General features: G+C 41.2%; 1 protein-coding gene across 1 annotated transcript in view; it reads right to left on the bottom strand.

Moving 5' to 3' along the window:
* Positions 1 to 18,698: 18,698 nt before the first annotated feature.
* The window catches only part of HECTD2 (HECT domain E3 ubiquitin protein ligase 2), a 52,458-nt gene continuing 47,744 nt past the window's right edge, over positions 18,699 to 23,412 (bottom strand). Inside the window, exons 20-21 of the mRNA XM_029932220.1 lie at positions 22,916 to 23,059; positions 18,699 to 21,168 (exon numbers count right to left, since the gene is read on the bottom strand). Coding sequence (XP_029788080.1) covers positions 21,048 to 21,168; positions 22,916 to 23,059 — 265 coding nt within the window. The 3' untranslated portion in view covers positions 18,699 to 21,047. The remainder of the gene's footprint in view (positions 21,169 to 22,915; positions 23,060 to 23,412) is intronic.

The raw sequence follows: 23,412 nt of genomic DNA, 5'->3' as shown, positions 1-23,412 counted from the left end.
GAGAGAGATAGAGAGAGAAACCAAGCGCATGAGTGGGGAAAGGGCAGACTGAGAGGAAGACAGAGAATCTGAAGCAGGCTCCAGGCACTGAGCTGTTAGCACAGAGCCCGATGCAGGGCTTGAACCCATGAACTGCAAGATCATGACCTGAGCCGAAGTTGGGTGTTTAACCGACTAAACTACCCAGGTGCCCCAAGTCTTTATCTACTTAATCGTGATTGATTTTTGGCTTAGGGAATGATTTTTTTTTTTTTTTAGATACAAATAGATAGAGAAGATAAGACCAACATTTCTCACCTTTGTTATTTATGAAGATGTCAATAAGTGTTGGGAAAAAGGACTTAAAGTTTGGAAAAAGTTTTATAAATGATATTTTCTCTTAGAAAGGAATCCACATTATTATAATAAAGGCTGAGAAGTCTTGCTAAATAATCTATAAAATTTTATTTAATTTGGGCACCTATTATGTGGTCAGCAAAACGTTAATTTCCACCTCTTATGTGATCACTGATGGATTGAAGCTTTCTAGGTCTTGGTTATTCATCTACAAGGTGGTGATTTGCAATAATGTCAGCATTATTTACAATCATGTCAGCATGAAAAGATGCCCACTAATGGCAACTATTATTTATTATTATTATTATTATTATTATTATTATTATTATTAAACTTCTCTAGCTTTTTCCAGCAAATTGACTGTCCCCTCATTTTTTCTTATGTCTTCACAATGAACAGAAAATTGCACTTTTCCATCTCAGTATCTTCCTCTCCCTGCACCTCTCTCTCAACTCTCCTTATGTGCCCCCTGACCCAGATATAAGAAACTCAGTCCATCCCTTCTATGGAACCACATGCCTGGGCTGAGGGAAGATCCACAAAATGCCACCCTTCTTAGAAAAAAATGACCTTTGGCAAGTCCCACCGAATAACTGGAGCCATGGTGTAGACGGCATATTCGTGATAAGAACTTGTAGAGTGGAGGACACTTAATTCCATCTGCTTCACCATCCCCACCACTCATCCCCCTAGCTAGGGAAATACTTTTCCTCTCCTTTGCTTTTCAGGGCAGGCACTTCCACAGTCCTAATGCTCTATCACATTCTATCCTATTCAGCCCCAATTAGGAGGTTTCTGTTTTCCCAGGAAATGAAAGCATGTCCATTCCCAAATCCATGTAAGCTTCATTTTTGTGCTTCAACAACCAGGGAGATAGCCAACTGTGTACAGAATCCAGTGCAGAGAGGAAGGTCAGTCAGACACAGCAGGAGCTGAGCCTGGAGCCCCAGGCTGGGACATGTACATTCATGTTTGAGAGGTTGGACCAGTGGGGCAGAGGAAAGAGCAAGGATACCTGTCCCACTTTGCCATTTCCTGGCCGTGTGACCTGGGGCAAGTCACTTGCCCTTTTGGGCCCCAAGTTTTTTTCAATTTAAAACAGTGCTGGGGCAGAACTCTGATACACAGATGGTGTATTAGCTCAATGTGGATTGAAGACTTGAACTTAAGTCCTAAAACCATAAAACTCATAGAAGAAAATATAGACAGCAAGCTCCTTGACATAGGTGTTGGTGATGATTTTTTTAATTTGGCAAAAGGAAAATGGAAAAAAGCAAAAATAAACAAAGGGGACTACATCAACTAAAGAGTTTCTGCACATCAAAGGAAACCATCAATAAAATGAAAAGGCAACCTACTGAATGGGAGAAAATATTTACAAATCACATATCTGATAAAGGGCCAATATCCAAAATATATAAAGAACTCATACAACTCAAAAACAAAAGAACAAAAAAACAGAAAACACCTAACCTCATAATACAACTCAATAGCAAAAAACCAACCCAGTTAAAAAATGGGCAGGAGATCTGAATAGACATACAATGAAGACATACAAATGGCCAACAGGTACATGAAAGGATGTTCGACATCATTAATCATCAGGGAAATGCAAATCAAAACCACAATGAGATATCACCTCACACCTGTCAGAATGGCTAGTATCAAAAGGACAATAGATAATAATAAGTGTGGATGAGGATGTGGAGAACAGGGAAACTTTTTGCACTGTTGGCGGGAACATAAATTGGTGCAGCTGCTATAGGAAACAGTATGGAGATTCCTTAAAAAGTTGAAAATCTACCAATCTACCAACTCCACTTCTGGGTATTTATCTGAAAAAACAAAAACACTAATTTGAATGCCATGTTTGTTGCACCATTATTTATAATGGCCAATATATGGAAACAATCTAAGTGCCCATGATGGATGACTGGATAAAGAAATTGTGGTATGCATACATACAACGGAATATTATTCAGCCATGAAAAAAGAAGGAAACCCTATCATTTGTGACAACATGGACAGACCCTGAGGACATTATGCTAAGTGAGATAAGTCAGACAGAGAAACATAAATACCATATGATTCTCCTTAATGTGGAATCAAATTAAAAAAGCAAAATAAGCTCAGGTACAGAAAAAGGATTGGTGGTTGTAATAGACAGGGGGAAGGGGTTGTTTTTGTTTCAGTTTAAATAAATTGAATTAAAAAAATTTTTAAGATTGTTTTCCTACTATAATACTTCAAAAAAAATTTACTGAACAAAAATGTGCTGGGCAGTGTGGTGGTACAGCAGAAAAATCACAAAAGTGGGAATTGGGAGCCCAGAGTCCTGTTCCTGTCTCATGACTTTGGATAAGTTTCTTCCCTTGTTTGGGCCTCAATTTACCCCATTTGTAAAAGAAGCCCATGACCTATACTGTTATAGCCCTTGGCCTCAGAGAGCTTCCTCCTCCTTGGAGATAATATGTACTAAGCATCCACAGGGGGGCAAGCACCAAGTACACAGTCCTCAATAGCCTTCAATAGTCTGGTGAGATGAGTATTATTATCCCCACTGGGCTCAGAGATGTTAAGAGGCATAGAGTCACACAGCAGGAAGTAGAAAACTTACACCTGATCAGTCCAGCCTGAGGCCTTGGTCTTTATCCTTCTATATTCCTCATCCTCGCCCATCCATCCCAGATCTATTCACTTCAAACGAATCACTTCTTTCTTGGGATTCCCTGGCTCTTTGAGGACTCTCCTACAGCACATGCCACCATGAAATCCAGGGGACTAGGATACATAGGTCCTATCTCTCTACCAGGTGGAGAGTTTAACAAGGGCAGGGCTGGGCTCTTCTGTCATCTCTGTGTTTTCTGTGCTCCCCATGCCAACAGAGCAGAGAAGGCGGTCCAGAGCTGCATTACAGAAAAGCTTAGCCTAGAGTCCTTGGGCAGAATTTTGGGAGCTGACACAAGCAGGAAGGATCTTGGGATCTTATGGACAGAGAGTCTGGTAAATTGAGACAATGGTCCTTTTGCAGGGGGTGGGGATGGAGATCCTAATGCTTGGAAGATTAAATGCTTGAAGAGGATTTAGGGAGGAATTTAGAAACACTCATCAATCTCACCTTCTTGTGTGGACTGCCCTTTCAGAGATGCCAGCAAGGCCATCCCATCACCGCTGCAGCCCCCCTCTGTCCGCACAGTGTCTCATAAGTGCCTTGTAGTGGCTTGGTTACAGGCATCCAGCAGTGTGACTGGGAGACGGGCAGGGCAGCCTTCATCCCCACCATGTGCTTCAGTGCTGGGCCACACAGCATGGAGAAGCCTAGGTGTAAACTGTTAGGGCCAGTAATGATGTGCCCACAGGCCTTGCTGCAAGAAGATATGGTTGTTGGAGCTCCAAGGTACCTTGAATAAAGGAAGAGTGGCCCAGGGGAGTCAAGGCAGAGCCTGGAGAGCCTGGCCCGGAATGTGTTGGGTGTGGGGCAGGTGGTCCCTTCCTTCCCACCGGATTCCTCTTGAAGCTGCACCCCAAAGATGCTGGCTTGGATGGATGACATTTTCTACCTAGGGCTTTGGAAGGCCTGAGGTTCTTGCAGAGGTTTCAGAGGAATTGCATGACAGACACCAGGTGACCTGAGTCCCTTGTGGCTCGTTCCAAAGGAAGTAGCTCCTCTCTTAGCTGCTTTCAGCGCTTGGTTCTCTGGGCTCCCTCTTCTCCTCAACACCTTTCTCTGCTCCTGCCCTGGGCCATGGCCTATTTCAGCTCCTTCCACAGTTCCTAGACAGGAAATGATCAGGCCTTGGGAAGGGAAGAAAGGTGTTGTGATGAGTCATTTCATTCCTCAGAGTGGAGGAAGGAAGGAAGACTGCCAAGATGGCAGGACCATCTGCCTTTTCTTGCTTTCTTGCACATGCTGGATAGTGAGACCAAAATCTGATGCGGAAAGTGGTCACTCTCTTTTGCAGACTCCTGGAGATCTGGGGCCTTGTATGCCATAAGATCATCCATTTCCTTTGCAATCTGGTGTATAAAGCCCCCGATGGTATGGCTGCATTCTTCACTAGGTAGCCTCTGAGTTCTGACCCAGCTTAGAAGATTTCTGCTTCTAAGGCCTTGTCTTCCCTTATAGCCAAGATATGATACTGTCCGCAATGAGGAGGCAAGAAAGAAGCAAGCCTTCAACAAATCAACCTTTAGTCGTACACAATGACTTCCTCATAATCCTCAGGCATTTGAACATAGGAACTCAGAAGGAATAGAATGCCTCCATTGGAAGGTACAGCTTCCTGGTGTCTGAGATCTGGTCTCACTCCAAAACCTACCATCCTAGATAGAATTCTCGGTGGAAGACCTGGGGGGTAGGATGTACTCTACTTACCAAACACAGGCTTATAAGCCATGAGGGGAGGGATAGGGGGCTTCTTTCCTAAGGACCTCTTTGTGCTCTTGGTTGCGTAGAAGGACAACCCCTCTGGCACAGAGAATAGCTGGTTGGCTTTTCCTACTGGTGAATCCTTGAAAACTGGAACTGATGAGAACAACTCTGGAAGGCTCTGGAGGAGATGCTCCTGAAGTCTGAGTTGGAGTAGATGCTCCAGGCCTTATTCATCCCACCCCCATAGAACAAAGCACATGTTTCCAGCTTTCAAGGGAATGTGGCAGTGTAGTAGCTGGATCTATATGGTGTGGCACCAGGACCCCACTTTCTTGGAGATAAAGTTTGATGACTTTCTGGAGTCAGGCTTTGCTCACTGATAGTGACACCCTGGAGGTATCACACAGAAGCAGCTCTGCCCCATCCACCAATGCTATGTATCCTCAGTATCTTCCATTGTATGCCTTGTCCTGATTGGGGGAGAATATGGTGGCCACACCAATACTAGCGAGAAACACTGGTAATAAAACACCAAGCAGCATTTTTGGGCTAGCTATCAGCTGGACCACCTTTCTTCACAGACTCCTGCCAACTGGTGAGCCTTGGGGCAAATGCTATCCTGGGACCTCCTGTCCTGACTTTCTGGGTGAATCTCAGAATTTTCTGCATGTGAATTTTCCAGCTCACTTGCTGCTTGGTAGGTGATGTAAACACCCCCAGTGATTTTTCTAAAGCTGCTCTTATTTGTCTGCATTGATATTCTCACTGGCCAGAACCATTCTGGGGTCTATGAGCCATAACATATTCAGTTCACTCAAGAGAATGGCTTTGTTGTAAAACTCTACATTTTAGGAGCCAATGGGTACTTAAGAAATCGTCAAGACAGCAGCATTAACACAGATGGTGCTGCTTTACAGCAGGAGCAGTCCAGCCACCCCCACCCCTACCCCTCAACCTGCCTTTGATCCATTTGCAACATATGCATCTCTGGGCTAATTGTTTGAGTGACCAATGCAACCAATCACTCTCCATGGTCACTGGTGTCCCAACCTAAGATGAATTGGGGCATGAGAGGAGCCAGTCCCACACATCTGGGCCCTGCCAGCTCTCTGGAGCCCAAGTTGGAATCCCAGGAAGGCCCGTGTTCAGTAGTTGACTGAGAGGCAGTCAAGCGGCAAGAGCAAGGCTTCCAGAGTCCCACAGACCTCGCTTGAATCCCGCACTGCTGCTTCCTACCTGGTGACCTAGCTAGGCCTCAGGGTACAATGAGCCGTCTGCTTTCAGTGACTTTAGGGTCCCTCTTCTCTCAAAAGCCCTAGGATACTGTCCTGAGGAATGGGAACTGACCTATTTTGCCCGAGTGTACTGAGTGTTTTCCAAAGTAAACAAACACTGGCTACTAATTACCTGACCTACATTCTCTGTGATTGCAATGGCAGGGGACAGATCTCAAATTTCTAAGGAGGAATTGGAAAAAAGGTAATAGGAAGTACCCAGAGGTGAGGCCTAAGGTTCTCATTGATTGGGCAGAATCCCGAAGTTTTGATTTATGCTATTTTCTAGCAAAAACTATATTTTAGGAGAGCCCTTAGCCTTTAAACACAAGCAAGCACTGCCCTATTTTCTCCTGGTTATGAAGAATAATATATTTATTACATATGTATTATATTACTGTATTACAGATAATATTTTATATACATATATATGAATACAGTCAAATGTTATTGAAATTATAACTCAGAAAGTGAAAACCTAGAATCCTAGTCCTGCTTCCTCCCTGGATAACACAGTTAATAGTTTGGTTTATATTCTTGTGGGTATTTTCAGTGTAGAAACAAACACAAATCTGTTATTTTGTGGAAAGGAGATCATACCAACATGATCCTCTGAAGGTAGCTTTTCATACTTAACCACAAATTTTCGATATTGGTCTATGATAGTACAAGAAGAGGTCTTCTTAATGTGTTGGGGACTTTAGGAAAGGGAGGAAACCATGAAGTATATAAAGCTTACTTTCCTTGATTTTCAATATTATTTCTGCTGTATTTAGGAACAGGATAGTATCTAAAATAAGTTTTCAAATACTTCACATATAGTAAAATTTTAAAAATCATGAGAATGATACTTGGATCGCTGATGAAAAACAGTGAATAAATGAGAAAGACCTGCTTTGTCATTCTGACCATTCTTTATTCTCATGTCCATTTTGTCTTCAGTTGGACTGCTTGAGCAATGGAAAGCTTTCTGTGGTAGGCAGAACAATGAAGGCCAAAGATCCATGTTTTAATTTCAGGAATTTGTGAATGTGTTGCCTTAGCTGGCCATTGGGATGTTGCACTTGTGATTAAGTGAAGGATCTTGAGGAGGGCAGATTATCCTAGATAATCTGGTGGGTCCGATGTAAACACAGGGACCTTTATAAATGAAAGAGGGAGGCTGGAGGGTCAGAGTGAGAGATCAGAAGATGCTACATGGCTGGCTTTGCAGATGAAGGAATGGGTCACAAGCCAAGGAATGTGGGCGGCCTCCAGGAGCTTGAAAAGGCCAGGAAACAGATTCTCCCCTAGAGCTTCTGGAAAAATTGTAGCCCTTCTGACACCTTGATTTTAGATTGGAAGACCCATTTCATACTTCTGATCACCAGAACTATAAGGAAAAAAAATGTGTGTTGTTTTAAGCCTCTAAGTTTGTGGTAATTTGTCATAGCAGCAATAAGAAACTAATACACCTTCATTCATTTGACTTGAATGTTGAGATGTTGTTTGGTCTCCCTTGGATTCAAACACAAACACTGTCTGAAATCATGACACATCCATGATTCTAGATGACCAGAACCTAACCCAGTACTCAGCATGACAGGGCCCTCAGGTAAGCCAGAGTCATCTTATAGAAATTATTTTAGGCTATCAAAATCAAAAAGCAAAATGACAAAGTAGAGCTGATTGGCCTCAAGAAGAATGCACATAGAGCCTGGAGGTCTACAAACCCAAGGTTTAAAAAGTCACCAGAAAAAAATAAATAAAAATAAAAAGCCACCAGAGACGTAGGTGGACTTGATATTCTCTCCCCATTTGCCGGCTGCATCATGGAGGCTCTATGAGATCACTTACTCAAGGTCACAGAGCAGCTGAGGGCCTGAGCAGGGCTGACGTGGTCTTTTCCTTTCAGTTCTGTGATGGTGTCTCTTCTCTTTGTGTTTTTTAAGATGCTTTTATTTATTTTTGAGAGAGAGAGAAAAAAAGAGTACTAGCGGGGTAGTGGCAGAGAGAGAGGTAGACAAAGAATCCGAAGTAGACTCCAGGCTCTGAGCTGTCAGCACAGAGACCCAAGTGGGGCTCAAACTCATGAACCACAAGATTATGACCTGACCTGAAGTCGGATGTTTAACCAACTGAGCCACCCAGGTGCCCCTCTCTTCTCTTTAAAGGGAGCACCACCCTTAAGGTGCCACTGAGGAGTGACAGGAGAAAGAAGAGTGGGCCCAGATTTGCCCATCCCACCAGCCTCTCCTCTGCAACCCTCCTGCTCCTCACCCACCTGGGCTGGCAGCCTGCCAGATTCCCTGCTCAGGGCAGAGGTGGGTACCCAGTGCTGGTTGTCTGGGTTTCCAGATGACTAGGGGTTAACCTCCCTGGCTAGTCAGGACTTGTGTTTGGCTTGAATTTCCCAATGTTCTCATGTGAGGGATCAAAGAGGAGGACTTGGCAGCTATGACATGCACGGAAAACTTCCCAACTCTTTCTTTGACCATTGGAACCTCAGAAACGACAGTCTAAAGAGAAAATATTTCACTTGATATAAAGTGGGGGTGGGAGGTTATTTCTAGGTTTCCATATTTCTCTTGTGGACCTAGAAAGTGATCATAGGCCCTCAGCAGCTCGGAGGTCAAGGCTGATGGGCCCACACAAGAACAAGGGCAGTTGTGTAATTCAGAGGCTATTTTTCATCTCCCCCTTCACTTAATAAATCATTCCCAATGCTGATAAGCAGTGCTCCAGATGGGGCTGTTCATACTCTCAAAGCAGCAAACCTGGAGGTGGAAGCCACATTGATCAGGCCCCTTCTGTTCAGGTACATTTTGGACCTTATTGCCAGGGTTGGATACCTGTGCCCATTACCTGCTCCCCCCACGGTTGAGGCAGATGGGGTAAACACACCTGGCCAAATGGAAATCAGACTATCTGCTCTGTCATTTAGCTCCCAAGTCCAGGCCCCTCTTGGGTTTGGAGAACATGCTGAGACCTTGCATGTCAGGTGTCACCGCATTCTGCTTTCCCCTCTTCCTGGGCCTAGAGCTGGATCACATTTTTCAGACTCCCTGGCAGTTAGGTGTGGTCACGTATGGCAGACACACGGGTGTGCCTCCAGACACCCCTTCCAGGAATGGCTTCCTGCCCGTGGGCAGGAAGTGTAGTCAATAGACAGACTTCAGTTGTCAGCTCCTTCAGGGTCAGCTTAAAGTACAGAGAGCCACCTCACCCAATGTTATATACCCTTCCCAGGGCTGGCTGACTGCCTGAGGCATGGAAGAAAGGCCTGGCCATTTTGAGCGAAAGAGGACAAGTCTGACATGCAATATTCGCTCCAAAGCTTCCCACGGGTTTGGCCATTGCACTGTCAGATTGTACTCTCATGGCCTGGCTTCTCTCTCTGCCAGTTCTGCTCCCCCCCCCGCCCGCCCCCCGCATTTCCCTTCATAGACACTGCTTTCTAAAGACTTTTGTGCACCCCTGAACTTCATGTCAGCATCTGCTTCTTGAGACTCCAGCCTGTGACTCTGTGATTGAGTTCTCTTCAGTGCAGTGGGTGCTCTTTTTGGGTCTGGCCCATGAAAATCTTCTGGGTGGATCTGCCATGCTTTCTCCTTCAGCCGATTGGATACCGACACCAATGATGCACTAGGGGATGGTGGAGACACAAGATGGAAGTGGCCTGGGCGTCATGATGGGGACAGCTGCCTGCTGACCTGAATATCCTCCCAGAACTGTTAAGTGAGTTAGAAATTAACTTCTGCTGTGCAAAGTCACCAAGTTTAGGGCATCTGTTTGTTACTCTAGCTTGGTCTTCACTGACCTTTCTCCCCTCTGCACTTACTTCCCCACAAGTGGAGGAGCTAGAGAATGGTGGGTCTCCATGGGCGTGGCCATTGACTGAGGAGACCGGAAGCTCACAGTCCCCTGGTGGCTAGGCCAGAGATGCCCAGAGCACTGGAGAGAACAAGGCCCAGGGAAGCTTTTCTGTGCATAGATCCATGTCCCAGTGAAACAGGGCCCAATGTGACCAGGCACTCATCAATCAAAAAGCAGCTGCCCCAGCCCCTGCCCCGTCAGAGATTGGAGAGGAAGTTCTCATTCCAACGCTCCCTGAATGGAGAGGAGAATCAAGGCCTTGTGTGTGTGTGTGTGTGTGTGTGTGTGGGGAGGGGGTGGTGGTGGTGGTTGGGGGGCTGGGTGGTCAGAGTGGGTATGTAGGAAAAGAAGCAGGATTTCCCCACCAATGGAATAATTCAGTTGTTTTGTGATTCATAGATAGCCAGGTGATAGGTGACAGATAGATGCTAGATGACAGATGGTGTATAGACAGATCTTAGATAATGAGCAGATAAATGGTGATAGGTAAGTGTGAGTAGGTAGACAGGTAGGAAATCGAGGCCCAGAGACGTTGAGATATAGTCCCCAGAGCTAGTATGGAGTAGAGCAGGATTCAAATCCAGGTCTCGTTTGACTCAGAGCTGGGACTTAAAACCTGGCTCCATATCCTTTCTCCTCAAGATGGCAATGAACACAACACGTCTAATTTGCCCCATACACAGGGTTTCACTTGCCCCATAAAACATTTTGTTTGCTTTTGTTTTCTTATGTTTAGGATTCATCTACTTGTAGCTTAATTTGTCACCTAATAGTTTTTTGTTCATTTGGTTATTTAAGACAGGCATTTAAAGGGATGCATTCCCTAAATTCTTGCATGCCCCAAAATGTTTATTGCTTTTTTGTTTGAGAAACAACTTGGGTGTCTACACAATTTATTAGTAACACTTCTCAGAACTCTTGTCATAGTTTTCCAACATGTCTGTGTGCTGTCTGGGAGCATTACGGCGTATTGGAAGGAGGAGCATAGGCACTAAGGTTGAGAAAATTGGGTCGAACAACGGAAAGTCTTCAATGTGCTGCCATGTTTTGACCTTGTGTTGTGGGCAACAGAGAGCTGTTGAGGGTTTCTGAGCAAAGTGGTGGTGGAAGCTTGTGTGTAGATGGATTTCGGAAGGAAGAGGCCACAGAGAGACCACGTTGGAGTTCCTAATGTGATTAGGTGGTCAAGGCCTGGACCAGAAAACACATACACTGTAGAGACAAAATTGTCAGGGCTCAGCAGCTGCTCAGACAAAGGGGAAAGCTGGAGTGACCAGGTAGGTGGTGTCATTTCTAGAACCAGAGAAAAAAAGGTGAAGGAGAAGAGAGATGAAAGGCAATGGGGGGATGAAAGGAGGGGGGATGAGATCCGAGATCCAAGTGGCTGATTTTGAAGGAGCTGTTAGGACCCTCAGGGGAGCAGTTGGGCTGCAGCTGAGATCTGGGAGTGGAGTTCAGAGGAGAGGTTAGGGCGAGGGATAGCAAAACCGGATGGAGTCCCCAGGTGTGGTGACTGGGTCCAATGCAGTTTCTTCCTCCTTAGCCCTGTTTCTGGAGGGTATTGTGAGAACAGCCTCCGACATCTGTCCTGTCCAACCTGTTTTTGTCCAGTGACGGAATTGCAGCCTCTGCTGAGCAGGATAAACGTGGGCTCCGTACCACACCTCACTACTTGCAGCTGCTTCTCCTTTCTAATCTGGTGTGCTTTTTCTTTTGCCCTGATTGATTGTATTAGCCTCTTCAAGGAACCTGCTTTTGGGTTAAGGTCTCACTTCTACTGTTTCTATGTTTTCTGATTTTGTTCTTTATTGATGCTTTTATCCTTTTCTCTTTATTTTTCTTTGTTCCCCACCTTCCCTCACTGAAATTTTAATTTATTTGTCAAATTAACTAATTTTATCTTTTGGAAATAAAAATATTTAGAACTATAAATTTCCCCACAAATACTCTTGCTTAGATTCTAGGTAATCAGATATATAACATTTCACTATTGTGGTTTTCCTAGACATAACTGTAGCCTAAATTTCTTCTTTCACCCAGAGGAAATTATTTTTCTGTACTGCATTTTAAAATTCCAAGAATATTTGTCTTTTTTTTTTTTTAAGACAAAAAGTGAGGCAAATAAAGAAATCCTCTAAGGTTGTACAGCCATTAAATGTCAGAGTTAGGATGAAAACAGAGCTTGACTGAACCCAGGGCCAATCAATGAGGAAATATTTTGTCTATTTCCAGCAGCACAGTTTAAGCTTAGGAGTTTCTGGGAAGTCTCACTAATTGGGGAAGCATTTGAAATGGAAAATCATGATGGTTAGAGTCAGAAAGACACCAGTTCAAATTCTGCCTTTGTTCCTGTGTGACTTTGGGCAAACTTCCAGACTTTTCTGAGTTTCAATTTTCTTATCAATTTTGTGTTGTTGTTGTTGTAAAGATTGAATAAAATGTGAAATGTATACATCTCATACATCATAAGCATCAATAAATATTTATCTCTGCTCCTTCACTTAATGTTCTGTGGATGCTTAGAGTCCTGGATAACTGGTTTAAAAAATTAAAAAAGTATTTTTTCCTTATTAAGAAGTGTTCATGCAGAGAAGTTAAACACACGAGCAGAAAGACAAAAGTAAAATTATGCATAATCTCAGAGTAAACTATTAACAAAGTGCAATATAATCTTTCAGAATATAACACGCACGTACACATGCACATATATTCACACACATACACACACACATAACCAAAATTTAGATTATACCATAGAACTAATTTGCAGTCATTCCCACCCCCCTTCACAGTGAATGTACAATGACCACCACTGCTCCTTGGTTTTGTTTCCTTTGGTGAACGAACCACTTGCTAATTGTAGGCAGGCAGACTAAGGCTCTGTAGTTTGGCCTGGACAGGTAGGCCTAGGCTGATGGGAACATGGTGGTAGGTGGGGGTTCAAAAGCTGTTTCTCCAAGGCCTACACACTGGAGACTTGATAGTCAGAGTGTGAAAGGGTTTGTGTGAGTCAAGACAATAGGCTACAAACAATGAAACTACCCAAGCAGCGTAAGTAGTTTTCTGGTTCACTCCACTGATTTGATGACTGTTTCACATGCCCAGTCAAGTCAACAAGTCAGGTAGGATTTTATCTGAGTTTACTGACCCAGCACTGTCCTAGGTGCTGGGTGGGGACATAGAAAATACCTTCCGTTCTCAAGCTGCTGATATGCACATATTGAACCACAAAAGTTGGAAAACACTTAGGCAGGATCTGAGGAATGAAGATTGGTGGTGTGGTGTGAAAAAGAGTGATTTGCCTTCTAGGTAGCTTTTTTGTTTGGAGGATGGGGTAGTGATGGTTCAGGGAAAGATTCGGCAGGGGAGAGAAAACTCGAGTCTGGGAGGCTACGGAGGACAGGAGACGAGTTGATTTGAGGTAGGGCTGAGGAAGGAGTTGGTTGGCGAGGATCAGGAGGAGCACTTCGGAAGCACTAGGCTGAGCAGGGATGGGACAGGGTAGGGTGTTCAGTAAAGGAGCTATTCTCTTGGAAGGTGGTTTTGGGGAATATGCAAAATAGAAGTGGAATGCATGTTAGACTCTGGAGTTGGAAGGTGTTTAGATAAGCACCAGATATACCTTTGACACTTGATGGCGAGGTACATGTTAAGAATAGAATTTTATAAAGATGAACGGTAGGAGCCTTAGGATAAGTGGGGAAAGAGTGAGTCTACAGTCAAGGAGACCAGTTAGATATCAAGAGCTGAGTGTCTATACCGAGGAGGAGGCTGTGGACTGGAGTAGAAAGAAGGGTTAAATTGGAGAAAAAACATAAAGGTGAAGCTTGCTGGTAGGAGGTTGAAGAGAAAGAAAAGTAAAAATGAGACCAATGTCTCCCCAGTCAATCAGGAGAGTAAGAGAGAAAGAGATGAATAGGGAAGGCATATTGAGAGGTGGGCTACATACAAGTGGAAACACGGTACAAGATTGTGCTCCTTGAGATCCTACTGAAATAATTCTGTATTTTTTCTACTGTGATGTGTGTGTGTGTGCGCGCGCGTGTGTGTGTGTTCATGCACATAGAAAAAAACCAAGTTGTGTTGAAAGAAAACCCAGCAGCTAAACTCGACTAAGGCTCCTATTGTATGTATACCCATGGGTTAAGTTATAATATCTAAATGGCATGCAAACATTGAGTTTTAGAATTGCTATGAAAATCCTGGAGAAGTTTTCTTGCTGTAATACACATTTTAATGCTTCATAAGTATTCAAAAATCACATCTGCTTCTTATGTTTACAAAGAATAACCAAGTGGTGCATGGAACTAATGATCAGTCTCCAACTGAATATAATAGTCACTCAATGAACAAGGGTTATATTACAAATTAATAAGCCTTGTGGCAAGTAAGCTACAGATAGAATATGTTTAAAAGTTTCATGCACTGGATGGGCTAAAAGAACCAAGGGGCATGCTTATATAGGCTGAGCTGAAATGGAAGAGGCCACTGACTAACATTTTATAAATTTTGGAAACACATCTATAAAAATCTTAAAATATAAATGTCCAAGATGGAAAGGAAGGGAAATCATTAGCTATAGGAAATGAGGATGAAAGGAAAAGCTGAAAGCAGTAAGCAGGCTTAGGTGACTCATGGGGGTGGCGAGGCCGCTCCTGGCCCTCACTGCACACGAGTTCAGTGGACACGCCTCAGGCTTGTTCAAGGTGAGGAGCCAGAAACAGATCCCACTTTATAAAGCCTAGGATTTAAAAGGGTTATTATATCTATGAAAACGGGATAGAAAAATTCTGCTCCTAAACCGACTACAGGTGAGGGTGTCAACATTTACACAAATGGAAAAGGAGCCCTAATCCAAAAAGTTAACATAAAAATTGGTGTGGGAAATCTGCAGGCCCTTGGTTGAGAATAACATGAAACTACTTTGCTAGGGCATTTGCACAATTCAGGACCCAAAATTAAACAGAAAATGCAAAAATGCAAAATTACAAATTACATGAGAAAAGAAATCACCACGAGAGCCAGCAGATGAAGAAAGACAAGAATTAGGGGCACCTGGCCGGTCGCTCGGTTGGTGGAGCATGTGACTCTTGACTTCGCGGTTGTGGGTTTTACCCATGTTGGGTGTAGAGAATCCTTAAAAAGAAAATCTTAAAAAGAAAAAAGAAATACAAGAATTAGTACTTCAAGAACTGAAGAGTAGCACCATCTAAAAGAATATCAAATAGGTACGCTTCAAATTATTAAAGAAATAAAACCATATGAAGGAAAGAACAGTATGAAAAAACAGCAGGTTGAACTTGAAAAAGAACTAAAAGAATGTCTAGAAATGAAAAGTATAGTCATTGAAAAAAACAAAAGTCAAAGACTCAGTGAGGTGGCTAAACAGCAGATTAGACACACAGAGAAATGGAATGGTTGAACGAGATGTTCCAGTATATGCTATAAGGAGAGAGTAGAGAGAACCGGGAAGAAATAATATTCAAACAGGAAATGGCTGAAGAATTTTCTAGAATTGAAAGATACAAATCTATAGCTATAAGAACCATAATGAGGGGCACCTGGGTGGCTCAGTCGGTTAAGCCTCCGACTTCGGCTCAGGTCAGATCTCACATTCGTGGGTTCGAGCCCCGCGTCAGGCTCTGTGCTGACAACTAGCTCAGAGCCTGGAGCCTGCTTCCGGTTCTGTGTCTCCTTCTCTCTCTGCCCCTCCCCCTCTCATGCTCTGTCTCTCTCTGTATCAAAAATAAATTAAAAAACATTTAAAAAAATTAAAAAAAAAGAGAACCATAATGATTTCTAAGTGGGATAAAAAATACACTGTATATATATGTATATATATATATATGTATATATATATATATATATATATAGTATTTGATGTTCAGCAGTGTCATGAGAAAATATTAAAAGTAGAGAAAAAGAGATTATCTACCAAAGAATGGCAGTTATGCGGACAGCTAACTTCATATCCACAATGAAACCTAAATTAGTGGATTAATTATTAAAAGTCCTAAGAGAAGAAAAAAACATCAACATAAAAATACATGCTTAATGAATCTTTCATGAATAAAGGTGAAAGAAAGTCATTTTCAGACAAATGAAAAAAGAACTTACTACCAACAAACATTAAAGGAGCTTTTAATAATTGTAATTAGGGAGGAAGAAAATTGACCCTGGGGGTAAGTGTGACGGACAACAGATGAGGGAATGGTGTGCGAGGAGATGATAAACACGCAGTTAAAGCTAAACAAACACCAACTGTCTAATGTTTTATTTTATGGACTACGTTAACAGGTAAAAATTCATATTATGGAAGTCAGGCCTCATACTAGAAGATCTCTGTGATTCATAATCTGTACTACTAATAGTAATAATACAAACATATAGTGATATGGGTCAGGCATAAATATATAACATATATTTATTTACAAATATATATGTGTGTGTTAAATATGTATATATGTGTATATATTAGATATATACACATATAAACATATACATTAAATGTATGTACACATATCTAATGTATATTAGTGAGATACGTATCTTATATTGATTAGATATATTCACATATACTTATAAACTTATTTAACTTCATATTACATACATTTATATATAAGATATATACATCTATACCTAAGTATATGCAGACATCCATACTTAACAGATGCTTATATACAGGCTTATTTAATAACTCTATGTGCAATGTATTGTTATTTATTTTACAGAGGTGAACTGAGGGTAAACTGAGATGAAGACATGTTATTTATCCAAAGTCACATAGTCACTGGCATATCTAGGATTCAAACTGAAGCAAGGTAGCTCCAGTTAACAAAGGATCTGTATGCAGAAGAAGTAACTCCTAAAAACCAATGAGGGAAAAGACAAAAAATGGTAGGCCAAGACTACTGAATGAGCCATTCACAGAAGAAATACGCACAGCCTGTAAACATACAAAAAGGTGCTCCACATCATTAGCCATGACAGAAATGTAAAAAAACACACAGGCCAGCTAAAATCAAGTGTTAAAGAGAACGGAGAAATGACAACTCTTGAAATGTGCTGGAAGTTAATGCTGGAACCCCCACTCTGGAGAGCAATTGGACAATAGTATCCAGGAAAGCTGAAGCAGTGCACGCTGTGACTAGGCCATTCCACATCCGGGTTCATACTCCAGGGAGACAGTGCATGAGCTCTTAGTACCCGCAGGGGTGCTCCTCGTGGCCTGGTTCACACCGGTGAAAACATCTCAGTGTTACTCTGTGGAGGATGGATCAACAAACTGTGGTGTTTATACATTTAATAGGATTCCATTCTGCCTTTAAAATGGGTGAATTGTATCTAAATGTATAATCAGGGATGAACCTAGAAAATACTGAGGATAAAAAGTTGTGTACAGAGAGTGTAGCAGGTCGGCAACTGTAGCAACGCCGCCTAGCGTCGACAGATGGACGCGCCGTGAGACACACGTAAGCCGGGCAAGGGCCCGTCGCAGCGCACTGGGATTGCACAAAGGCACAAAAAGAGCTTCAATTACATCTGTAATTTTTAATTTTTAAATAAAATTGGGCGAAATGTTAACATTTGTTAGATCTGAGTGTGGGGACATGGTTTAATTAATCTCTGAAATTTTTCTCTGTATTTGAAATGTTTCATTAAAAATAAATTCCTCAGAGCACTTGGGTGGCTTGGTTGAGCCAGTGACTCTTGTTTCAGCTTACGTCCCAAATGGGATCGAGCCCTGGATCTGGCTCTATGCTGACAGTGGAGCCTGCTTGGGATTCTCTCTCTCCCTCTCTTTCTGTCCCTCCCCCTCGTGCACACACACTCTCTCTGCCTCTCTCAAAAATGAACACCAAAAAAAACCAAAAAACAAAAAAACCCTTCTCATTTATGCATTTTAAAATTATGCCTTTGAGACCCTTGCCTAGTGAGACCCTATGAGAATAAATTCTGAAGCACAGTTTTTAGAATAAGAAATATTCTTTTAACATCATTTTAATGCCTCAGAAGCTCTTTGTCCGATAGACAAAAACCTCCCCAAGGCTTCGGAAGCAGTTTTAAGACGTGATCACATTAGCACCCTGGCCCCCCTTGCACCGCATCATACGGCTCACTGTATGCCAGGCTCTACGGGTGCTTTACACACATCAATCCATTTAATCTCCCTACAACCCTATCTACAAGGTAGGTAGGTTTGTTAGTTCCATTTACAAATTATTTTCACGAGGCAATGGAGGCATGAGGAGAGCAAGTAGTTGGCCCAAGGAAATAAAACTAGTGAATAGTAAACCCAAACCCAGGCAGTCTGGCTACCAAGTCAGATTCGTAACCTAAAGGACTAACGGCTGGGTGGCCTCTCGGGGAACTGAGCTTGCCCACCCTGGTCTCGGTCCCACCCAGCTACCTGTCTTCTGTTAATCAGTTATCTACCTTCTTCCAGTAATCACCCATAACATTCTCCTCTACATTCTCATAATCTCCTCTCTCTTTTCCTTAAGCATAGGAGATGTGGGCAAGGGGGAAAAGGCCACAGTAATGGTTTGGGGGAGGAATACTTAAAATGAAACGTCATACTTAGTTTGTTTCGGGGTGGTCTCCATCGCATTGTAACATTCATTTGCTAGAACATCTGTGACCATCCGACACTAGACTCACATTGTTTAATACTGAAAATAATGTGAAAGAAGTTGATTATATTTGGTGTCAGTATTAAACCACAGCTTTTGGAGCTGTATGTATTAGCAGTTTTCCTAAGCCCTAGTTTAAGAGTGTAGTGAAGAGAATAGTTGCTTTTATAATGTATTTTAAACTTACGGTGTTAAGTAATAGCCTAATGTTAAAAAACTGGGCTGAAGCCTGACTGATTGTATAACTTTAATATTTGAAATTTTTTCTCCAGAAATGAACTTAATACGATACAGATTTGTACAAAAAAGACAGACTGTTAAAAACTTTTGATCATACAGACAAAAATATGATTACGCAAAGATTTAAAAAGGACAGGACATTTTGTAAATACTGATAAATACTGTGCAATGCTTTAATTTAGTGTGGTGGATATAAAAATCAAGAATTCCTTAACAGATTATATTTAAAAAAGCAACTACATGAATTTTCTAGCTATTTAAATTAACGAAATAGAACAGTAGTGTTTTTTTTTAAAAAATGAGGTATTATTACACTGTAAACCAAAAACAGAACATAAATTAATAAAGGCAATGTATAAGTGATAAATGGTTACAAATTTCAACTTATTAACAACAGACAACAATAGTTTTCCAGTTATTTATGGACTTTGTCATCTAAAAATTTGGCTTGTTTGTGTACTTATTTAAAAGTGACATAGCTATTGATATACAAGCACATCATGAAACATGCAGACCAAGCCAACACAATTTTCCCATCTCTACCAAATAAAACTGTTTACATTTTATCTAAAACACTTAAGTCTGATTTCTTATACATGATTCTTTTGTGCTTATTAGTAAGTAATAACCTACGTTAAACATCTTACGCTCTAGTTCAAGCAGAAATAACCGAGAAGCAGTTTTATTTGCATATGGATAAAAAACAGAGCAAACAAAACAAAGCCAACATGCCTTTAACTCTCTTAGGATTTCCCAAGATTTTTAAGAAAATGCTTGACATAGTACACCCTGCGGAAAAGCAGAGTCACTTCTGTCTTAAAGAGAAGAGTGAGCGAAGTAATTACCACCTTTCCCTTGAAGACTGGTGATTGGCATTCAAACTACAGGAGAACGAGTTGGTTCGTTCCTCTACCCTAAAAGAATTCTGCTGGTTGGGTGCAGGACGCATAGCAGTAAGAAAACGGTGTAACTAAGAAAAAATTGGGGGACAGTTTTATTTGCCTGTGAACCATATGCTGGTACTAAATGCTGGCTTCATTATTATTGCAAATATATCTTCAGAGTTTTCTGAAGGAAAGCTATCAAAGTATAATGGAGAAGTCTTGATTCAAAAGTATTTGTAACATGCTAATAAAACTGCTTCATTTGCTATAAATAAAAAGAAACCATTTACTGTCTCACTTAAAATGTAGTTTCTTTTTACATGCTACTTTTTTAGGAAACTCCAAAAAGGGGACTTTTGAATTTACTACATTCAGAATCCAGTGAAATACAAACCTTTCGGCCAAAATGTTGAACTTTATTTCTATACCAAGTTGTATCATTTTGACACAGATGTTATTATTGTATTCACTTTTGTCAAATATCTCATCCTAGCCTTTACCAAAAATTAGTGTTTCAGTACAACTGGTGATCAAAAAATACTAGAAATAAACCTTGTATATCAAAGTATACATAAAAACAGTTCTTTTCTTTTGTGCTTGTAATTGACTTAATTTATCAACAATTAGTTAGATCTGATTTCCTTCCTAATATTCTGACCCTTAAGAAGAAATGATCATTATACAAATATTACAGAATACTCTAACTAGTATACTGCCAATGTGCATGCAGACTAACGGTACTTAAAAGAACATAACCTCAAATCCAATGGTCTGAAAATAGTTAACACTCTTGTACAATCATCTTTATTGATTTGTAAAAGCTGTATACACATCTAAAACTCTGAATTTACTTTGTAAAAATAAATCTTTTAGCAATAAATGGCACTATCAAAATCCCATTATTCTCAGGCTATTATCTAGTTATTTACATGCTTTTCAGCAACAGTTGAAAAGAATCTTGTAGGACCAAAGCCAGTATATCAAAAAACCCTGTAAACTGCATTTATACTGTTGTTGTTTACCTCTGTATGAAAATATGGCTGCATGCCTGACATGAGTGAGAATGTGGCGCGGGGCGCAGTGCCCTGGGTGCGAGCCGCCTGCGCTGCCCACTGGGCTCCCGCGTGCTCCACGCGCTCCTTACTGCGTTTGCTTTCCCAGGGGAACACCTGCAAAACACCACTTATGGAGAATCATAAAGTGCTATAAAAAAGAGGGGCTGGACCCACACCTGTCTCTGCCGTCTGGTCTTTTCCTCACTCAAGCAATTTCTGTGTTTTTAGAAAATCATGCTTCCCCCATTGAACACACTTCATATGTGATTTAAAAAAAATCAGTATTTTAAAGTTGGTGAGCTTTGTCAAGGTGCTGTGAGACAGAGACATGAAGAGGTTAAAGGCACAATAAGAGGGAAGTGAATGCTACATATAAAATATATTTCAAGTCTTCTAGGTTACTCAAGTCCAAAACCTTCTGAATTTGAAATCCCAATGATCAATTTCTGTTTCAGGTCCTTCTTGCTCTTGTAGGGGGGAAGGCAAAGTTGATTGAAGCAGGTGTGGGCCACAGGCAACCTAAGGGGAAAAATGTATTTTAAAGCCACTAAGTCTCAAAATACGTACAGGATAACCGCTAAGCTACTTTCAAACACAGGGAATTCAAATCTATTTCACTCTACTAGGAGGCGGCTCATCAGTTCCTCCGGGGAGCACTACTCTGTATTGGCATCATTCTAGAAACTGAGGCGGCCTCTGCAGACAAGATAATGTCCCTGTGCTCCTGCGAAACTTTCATCCGGGACGCATTATTTTTGGAGTCAGATCTGAATCTGAATGCTGTCTCCCCGACTTACTGGCCATGGGACCTTGTTCGAGTGGCTTCCTGTCTCCAAACTTAGTGTCCTTGTCACCACAACAGGATAAACTATCCAAGTGGGTTAAGATTTAAAGAGCTATGTGCATAAAACAGCTGGCAGAATAACAGACAATGCAACTGTTACTATAATTTCAGTCTTGACTGTCAAAAAATAAGAAGAAGAACACTCTTGGATACTTGATACCCGCACTCCCCGTGCTGCTGCCCTCAGCACAGCCCAGCGGTCAGCCCCTGGCCCTCTCCTCCACCACACTGTATCTTTACTCTAGATGCTACAGATTTCTTAGGCCCTTCCTTCAGTCTTTATGAACTTCACAGCATCACAATGGCTGTCAGAGCAGTCAGTGAATAAAAATAGGGAATGTGCCAGGGAGGAGAATATTTTTAAATAAGTTTCTATTATTAGAAACTAAACTTTAACAGCCCTTGTACTAAAAGACTTAAAATTATTATAATCAGTTTGCATTTACTGAGTGCTTGGTCTATAAGCATTGTGCCAAGTGCTTTTGTATGCAGTGCTTAATTTCAGCCTCAAAGCAACCCAAAAAATGATTTTTGTTATCCTTAATTTACCAATGAGGAAAACTAAACATGGAAATATACCAGTTAAGTAATCTGTTTGAGGTTATAAAGCCGGTGAAGTCTCAGACCCAAAAATAAAACCCAGATCAGTCTGACTTCACACCAATACTGTGACCATGTAAAAATTTAACATTCTTACTCAACAGAAACCTAGTGGGTCTACATGGTGATGTATACATCTCTGATGGTCAGTTATATTTAATCTATGTGAATGTCCTACTGCAAATCCTAGGGTTGTGGAAGACTGATGCCTAAGCCATGGGAACTCACAAAGTAATCCCTGAAATAATAATAATAGGAGAAGTTTTGATGTAATGTCACCTTTGTCTTAAATTATGTAACTCAGGTTACCTCCCCCCCCTTTTTTTTTTTAATTTTGAGAGAGAGAGCAAGCTGGGGAGGGGTAAAGAGATAGCAAGAGAGAATCCCAAGCAGCCAGCACAGAGTCCAGTGCAGGGCTCTAACTCATGAACCAGGAGATCATGATCTGAGCTGAAATCAAGAGTCAGACACTTAATCGACTGAGCCCCACAGGTGCCTCTCACCTTAATATTTTTTAATTAAAAAAACCTTTAAATAAAAATGAACATTACACAATATTCTACTAAAAGCCAGCTAGATTCTAAAAGAGACTACAAAGCAGTTGACTTACCAATGTAAAAAGGCAATAGGTTATCAGTTAGCTTTGGGAAGTCTCAAAAATTAATAGAGAATTTTAAAGCACTCTTTCATTTCAGGGCTGTTTCTACTCCCAAGATTTTTCTATGAAAATGACTTCAGGTTGAAAGATTTCTCTAATTCCAAACCATATTATTATTGCCAAAACTTACGTATTAAAAACAAAATTACAATCCAGACATTTACCAGTTAGTAGAAGTTTCATTCTTTGAGATTTTAAAGTTCAAGTCAGCCATCCCTCCTACAGGTACTCTGTCACTTCCTGTAGTAAAATGTAGCAACTTCTTTTGAAGATCAAGAGGAAATCCGAGCACAACATCCCAAAAATATCTAGAGAACACCAAAGGAAGTTTATATAAAATGTCCTGTCAAAAATCCTGCAGTTCAGAATAAAGTAACGTTAACGTAACCTCGAAGGATAAAACTTCCCTTAAACATACGTAACACTCCTTAATGTGAAACTGAGGAATGACAAGCCTCTCTATATGACTTGTTTTTGACTAACATGATTATAAAAGTAACATTTTTATAAAATTATAAAAGCAGTCCAACAGGGTATCGTACAAAAGCCATTTTGCTACCATATAATTTATAATTCTTATTTTTTTCAGTACAGTGCTATTAAAATGTTATTTATAAGTATAGCATCCCTAAAATTCTAGAACCAAAATCATTTAAAAAAA

The sequence above is a fragment of the Suricata suricatta genome, chromosome 2 (assembly GCF_006229205.1).
Source record: "Suricata suricatta isolate VVHF042 chromosome 2, meerkat_22Aug2017_6uvM2_HiC, whole genome shotgun sequence".
Lineage (NCBI taxonomy): Eukaryota > Metazoa > Chordata > Mammalia > Carnivora > Herpestidae > Suricata > Suricata suricatta.
Note: the sequence above shows the minus strand (reverse complement) of the source record. Positions and strands in the feature narration are given on the sequence as shown.